At 61.2% G+C, this 6,503-nt stretch overlaps 2 protein-coding genes across 2 annotated transcripts in view; one reads left to right on the top strand and one right to left on the bottom strand.

The window, feature by feature from the left end:
- Positions 1 to 414: 414 nt before the first annotated feature.
- On the bottom strand, positions 415 to 5,239 carry ECSIT (ECSIT signalling integrator). The gene is given in 9 exon segments (XM_025203995.1): positions 415 to 999; positions 1,520 to 1,622; positions 1,910 to 2,058; positions 2,494 to 2,551; positions 2,959 to 3,127; positions 3,129 to 3,156; positions 3,994 to 4,399; positions 4,684 to 4,849; positions 5,177 to 5,239. Coding segments are annotated over 8 exon segments (1,245 nt in total). The 5' UTR covers positions 4,783 to 4,849; positions 5,177 to 5,239; the 3' UTR covers positions 415 to 766.
- LOC102378946 (transmembrane protein 56-B-like) overlaps positions 5,065 to 6,503 on the top strand; it is a 5,101-nt gene continuing 3,662 nt past the window's right edge. Inside the window, exon 1 of the mRNA XM_014519808.2 lies at positions 5,065 to 5,091. Within this exon, the coding sequence (XP_014375294.1) occupies positions 5,065 to 5,091 (27 nt within the window). The remainder of the gene's footprint in view (positions 5,092 to 6,503) is intronic.

The raw sequence follows: 6,503 nt of genomic DNA, 5'->3' as shown, positions 1-6,503 counted from the left end.
CCCCCGCGCCCGTTGCTACCCAGCGCCCGCCCCGAGCAGTCCGTTGTTAGGAGCTCCCGGCGCAGCGGCAGTGACGTAAAAGGTCCGCGCCACATTTCCGGCTGGAGGGGGTGGACAGGACGCGACGCCTGCACGAAAAGTCCCTCCTGCTCGCGGGGCGCGTGCGCAGGAGACGTTAGCGGTCACCCCCCCCCGCCCTCCCCTCAGGAAAGTGGGCGAGCTGTGCGTATGCGTCGAGTTTCACGCTTGCTGCGTATGGGCCACGGGAGGAAGGGGCTCAACAGGTTCCTCCAAGTAGCAGAAGCATGTTGCCCTTACTTTGGTAAGGGCATTACTGAGACACAGGGCCCAGGGAGCACCCCCCCATTGCAAAGCTCCACTTATGCCCTGGACAAAGGGCACACGCAGGCAAACTGAGGAGCACACTGCTTTATTGGGGGAGCCTTACGGGCAACACCAAGCGCCCACACTGCCACAGGCCAGGGGGTGTCCCCTAATGCTCCAAGCAGCCCTGTCAGGCCCTCGCTATCCCAGGTGGGCACAGGCCCCATCTACCACTTTGGCCATCAGAGCAAATGCTTAAACCCAAGGCAGCATGGAGACTGTTAAAAGCTCTGTTTCCACAGAAACACGGCATAGAACAATGTAACCAACTGCCCCTCTCACCCCCCACTCTCTCCAGGGTGGCTGGAGCAAGCTGCCCCCAGCTTCTAACCACCCTCTACAGCAGCTCTGAGCCACTCAGTCCGTGAGGCTGATGAGGGGTTTAAGCTTCCCTGGTCCCCCATCGTGCCTGTGCCTCTTCCTCCTCCTCTTCCTCCCTGCTCTTGGCTGCACTGGGTGCCAGCTGGAGCTCCTGGGGCCCTGGTCTGAGGTGGAAGATGACTGAAGTCTGGCTCAGGATGGGGTTGGTTTCCTGCAGGCCCACAATCCACTTTGCCAAGGTGGCCTGGTCTCCTGCACCCACCATACACATGGCAAATAAGGGCCCCTCCTCCACTGTGGGGGGAAAAACAGCATCAGTTTGGAGTCATGCAAGGGGGGGGGCATGGCAGAGAAGCAGTGTCTGGAAGCTACAAGTTCTGGTGTTCCAGGCTTGAGTCTTGTACAAAGGCATCAGCCCCAGCAGGGGGCATGGGGGGGGAGCTACAATCTGCTCTGTGCAAAGCCGCCAGCATCTCTGCCCCCACCCCCCCAGGTCCATGCACCCTGGGATTAGCTAAGCCTGAAATGAGGCCAGTTCTAGGGGGTGTGCTGCAGCTACAATAGAACACCCAGGCAAGGAGGTGACTGCTGGGAGCCTTGTGGCTGTTTCTAATTTCAGACCATCTGTGGGGCTGAGGTGAATTTGATCTTAGGGCCCCAGGCCCCTTCTCTACCAGGGAAGACCCAGAGTATAAAGACCCTTCCCTGCAGGCTGGCCTCACCACTGCTGGAAGCAGTGGGCGAGTGAAGGGCCAGGAAGCGCACAGGGGCCCCAAGAGCCACAGAGAAGGTTCCCACCCCTCTTCCCCCCCACCTTTCTCCACGTCAAAAGTCTCCTTGTCCCAGATGCCCCGGTCCAGGTCCAGGTCCAGCTGCAGTGGGTAGTAGAAGCTCTGCTCCAGATCTATCACCGCTTCCTGGGGAGAAGCAGAAGAAGGGGGCAGATGGGGCAGCTGCTACCCTGGGATCACCCACCCCTACCCCACAACCAGGAGCTCCAGCCCACATAGCTCACAGTAGGCCCCCACTGGTTTACGCCCTGCTAGGAAACAAGCTGAGACCTGACAAGCTTGCTGAAGGCTGGCGATGTGGAGCCACCACCCTTGAAAGGGGAAAGGGTCCTACTGCATCTGTACCTTCCAGCCCTGGAAGTAACCCCTGCCCAGCTGGTGTCTCCCCCTTCCACTCCCCTGCAAAGCCATACCTGCTGTTCCTTGGGCAGGAGCTCAGCACGCAGGATGTAGTAGTAGACGCACGTTGTCTTGAGCCACAGTCGGAAGGGGCCCTCCACTAAGACAGGCTGGGCAGGGTTGTGGCGGGCCAGGAGCTCCTGCTGGTCAGGACTCTGGATGCCTGGGAGGTGGAAACACAGGATGGGATTAGCAGCCCCACTCCTTGGTGGGGCTGAGATTTGCTGTCAGTGGTTCCCAAATGCTGACAGATTGCACACCACCAATTTAAAGCAACACAGCCGTAAGTACCACCAGCAAATTTTTCAGTTCAACCAGAAGTACCACCAGCAAATTTTTGTTATATGAAGTAATTATAATAAATCTGTTAACCTATACCATAGACAGGTGGTCTCTGTACCGCTGGTGGTACATGTACTACAGATTAGGAACCGCTGTGCTACATCATGTGCGGGGGAGGCGGGGGGGAAAGAGGCCATGGTCCATTACAGCCTCTCACCAGCCCATGGCTGTAGGTAGGCCCTCGTGTCAGCACCTATCCCCTGGTCCAACGTAACTGCCCCCCCGCAACAATGTGCCCAATTGCGGGAATCCCTACCTACAATGTAGGGCTGTGCAGGATCTATCCCTGGATCCTCCTGCTCTGGCAAGGGCATCTGCAGGGACATGAGTGCTATGAGACCCACCAAGCAGTGCCAGGCACTCAGGGGTCACTCCCAGCCCAGCCCCTGCATCCCATCCCAAACAGCCCAGCTCTGGGGCAGTTGGAGGTCCCCATCCAGACCATCCCTGGTGCCTGTCCCAGCACCAAATCTCCCTCCAAAAAGGGAAGTTCTGCCTTGTCTCCAGCCTCAACCTTCCCTGCTATAGTGCAAACCCATTGCTCCTTCTCTCGTCTCCTGTGGGCAGAGTCCATTCCCACCCACCACAGACCGCCCCCCCTGCCACCCCAGCAGGGCTGAGAAGCCTGGTACCCCCCTCCTCCCCCACCAGAGACCACAAGGTTCATGGCCTGGAGTCAGTAGGGCTCTGGGAAAGGCAGGGAGGCCAGGGATGGGCTCACCTGGTAGATGGTGACACAGGCGCTGGCATCAGCAGCGATCCTGGTTAGGCTATGCCGTGCCAGGTCAACAGGGTCACGGGGCAGGGGATTGGGCAGCGGGTAGGGGTTAATGTGCTTGAACTTTGGGAACCAGTACATGATGCGCTGGTACTTGTATGCAGGGTGACTGGAATCTGGTCTGCTGGTCAGGCATGATGCCTGTGGGCAGGAAAGGGCGGGCACTGAGGCAGGGCTCCCTGGTGCTGGGGTGCTGCTACAGTGGGGGAAGCTGAGGCATGGACTAGCTGAGGCATGGACTAGCCAAGCGATGCGCCTCACTCACACCCTGAACCAGTGGTGGGATGAAACCCAGGCATCAAGACTCCCAGTTTCTCTTGCTCTGGCCCACCAAACCCCACTCCACTCCCAGACTGGAGACAGAATCCAGGTGTCTGGGCTCTGAGCACCCCCTGCTCTAGCTCCTCCTTCTCCAACATTGATGGTCTTGGTCTGCAGGCTGAATCCATGGAGGGTGCGGACAGCCTTGTTGGCACTGTTGGGGAAGAACTCAGGTGTCTGGGCTCCCAGCCAGCCCTTGCCCTAGCTCCCCACCCTCTCCCAAAGAAAGACTAGAACCCAGGCGTCCAGGATCCCAGCACCCACGTTTTAACCCACCAGATCCTGCTCCCCTCCTATAACTGGGATGGAACCCAAGTGCACTGCCCCACCCCTTCTGCTCTACCTAACCAGCTCCCTGCTGTCTCCTAGACTGGGCCCAGGTATCTGGACTGCCAGCCCTCACTGCTCTAACCCACTGGGACAGAATCCAGGCATCCTAGTCCTAGCACCTGCCTTCTCTAACCTACCAGACCTTGCTCCCCGCCTACAACTGGGATGGAACCCAGGTGTCCGGGTTCTCAGCCCACCTTGGTTTAACACGCCCAGCCTCCCAGTTCCTTCCTACAACTGGCATATAACCTGTGTCCTGGCCTCAGCCCCACCTCCTCTAAACCGCGCACCCCCATGCCCTCCAAGACCCCCAGTAGCTGGCCGTACCATAGGTCTCCATCTGCTCGAGCACCTGGATGCCGCACAGCTGCTGGCGCGGGTAGTGTTGGAACATGCGCTGGATGTAGTTCTGGGGCACAAAGACACCTTGGGGGAAAACTTCTAGCAGGCAGTTGTAGGCGTCAAGGTCACGCTCCACACCGAAAATCACCATGTGCCGCAGTGCTGCGTATATGAACTCCACATGCTCGCGGCGTCGCACGTCCCGGTTCTGGAAGGCCTCCACCACCTGGCACCAGGTTGCCTTGCTGCGGCCCTGCTGGCCCCCCTGCCAGAACATGTTCTCAAAGGGCACCAGCTCCCGCAGTGTCTGCTCCCCATCTCCATCATCCCCAGGCCTCAGGGTCAGCTTCGAGCCACTGCTACAGCCACGCAGGGGCCCTGTCCAGAAAGCCTGCAGAGCACAGAGTCAGCAGGGCACAAGGGCCGCCCGCACAAGCCCCTGCCCTTCACCCTCTGTCCTATCTCAAACCCTTCTACTCCGCACCACCCCTGGTATCTCAACATGCCCTCTCCTTGCCCTGGGGTGGATAACCCAGGACAGGGTAGCTCCCTTATGTCATGAGCCTGCTGAATCTCTGCAGCCCCACATGCTACCCCAGCCTCCTCCACTGCCCCCCCTACCAAGCCCCTACCTCACCCCACCTCAAACCCAGCCCCCTGCACTGCCCCCAGTACCTGAACACAGCCAGGGCTCTGCAACCAGGTGTAATCCCGCCCCAGCGCTGCCCTCCACAGTGTGCCCCGGGCTGTGGCGGGCAGCCACACGCTGTTCATGGTGGGGTTTTAGGGACCCGTGAGAGGTGCAGGAGCTGGGTGACTCACGCTAGGCATCCAAGAGTAGCTTAGGACAGAGCCAAATAGTGCCTGGTTTAGCCGTGGAGGGCCCTGGCTCGGCCATACCCCACCAGGATACCCTGGCTTGCGCACATGTACACACAATGCAGGCACGTGCATCCTGCGTCCACACTCCAACCCTCCTTCAAACCAACCAACATGCAGCCGAGAGTTCCCTGCTCTCCCAGCGCCCCCGGAGGGGCCCCACTCCCTGCCCCCAACATGCTCCCTGGCCTCAGGACACTGCAGGTAAGACCCGTCCCAATAGCCCTCACCTCCGAGCAGGACCCCTGCCTCGCTGAATCCCAACTCCGCACCCCAGCCCCGCAATTACCCCCAAGACAGCCAAACCCAACCTCAGCCTAAGCTGCCATCTTGGCCCCGCTGCCCTCCCGCAACTGCAACCAATTCCGGTGCACAGAGAGAGGGGGCGGAGCGAGCGCGAGAAGACGGAGCCAATCAGAGCGCACCGCCCCTCAGCGGGCCCCGCCCCCGCCCCCGCAAGAAGCTCCGCCCCTCTTCACCAGGGGCGGGGCGCCCGGACGTCTGGGTCCCTCCTCCCGCAAGCCCATCGGCCTAGTGCCTCAGTTTCCCGGTGACCCGGCCCGCTCCCGCCCCCACCCAGCCGGTCGGAGCCTGCCCGGGGCCACCGGGAACAGGCTGCCGCAACCACCGCCGGAGAGGGCGGGTGGGAAACAGAGGCATCCGTGGGGCTGCGCGTTTGGGCTGCATCTCAGCACCCAGGCGTCCGGGCCGGGCCCCTCGCCCCCCAGATCCAGGTGGGAACTCAGGCGTCTGGGCCCCGGTCCCAAAGGGCCCCCGCCCCGCATCCGGGCAAGGTGCCCTGTGGACAGCCGGCGCCGCCGTGACCACTAGACCCCACTCCCATCCCAGAACTGCGAGAGAACCCAGGCGTCCGGCTCCTCCATCCAACCAGGTGGTGCCGCACCCCGGGAACCTGCCTCGGCTCGCGGGGAAGGGGCGGGGCTATCCCAGGAGGTGGGCGTGTCCTGCGTGGGGATTGGGTGCAGCGCCCCCACTCCCCCTCCCAGCTGGGGTGGGGGGGTCTCTATGTGGCAGTGGCGGGGCTGTACGCGTGGCCGGGACTCGTGTGACGCAGGAGCGGGCAGGTGGGTACACCGTGCCGGGGGCGGAGCGGTGGTGGGGTGGGAAGCCTGAGCCCACATGGGAGGAGCCCCGCACTGCCGCTCCCCCACCCCACGCGTGACACCCCCGGCTCTGGGATGTTCCCCGGATTGCCCGCTTGGTGCCCGCCCACCCCCCGGAGCCCCTTGCCCCGCCCGGTAAGGCCCACGCGTGACTCGGGTGGGAGCGACGTGGACTGGAACGGGACCTCGGGCCTCATTTGCATAACAATGAATATTAAACAGCCAACCCGCCCACGCCATTGGCCGTCCAGTCCCTCATTAGAATATTCCGCTGTTAAACAAAAAAGCCCCCGCGCACATTTTTCGCCAACCCCTTATTTAAATATGCAAGAAGTTCCCGCAACCGCGGTCTTTCATTTGCATACGATCACTGTGCAAATAATGTGCCGGAACAAATCACGGCTCATCGGCATTCTGCGCCTTATTTGAATATCGGCTCGTGTCAATAGCTTTTTGGCTCCTCATTTGCATATGCAATCATCTCCCCCCCCC

Source organism: Alligator sinensis, unplaced genomic scaffold, assembly GCF_000455745.1.
Source record: "Alligator sinensis unplaced genomic scaffold, ASM45574v1 scaffold707_1, whole genome shotgun sequence".
Classification (NCBI taxonomy): domain Eukaryota; kingdom Metazoa; phylum Chordata; order Crocodylia; family Alligatoridae; genus Alligator; species Alligator sinensis.
Note: the sequence above shows the minus strand (reverse complement) of the source record. Positions and strands in the feature narration are given on the sequence as shown.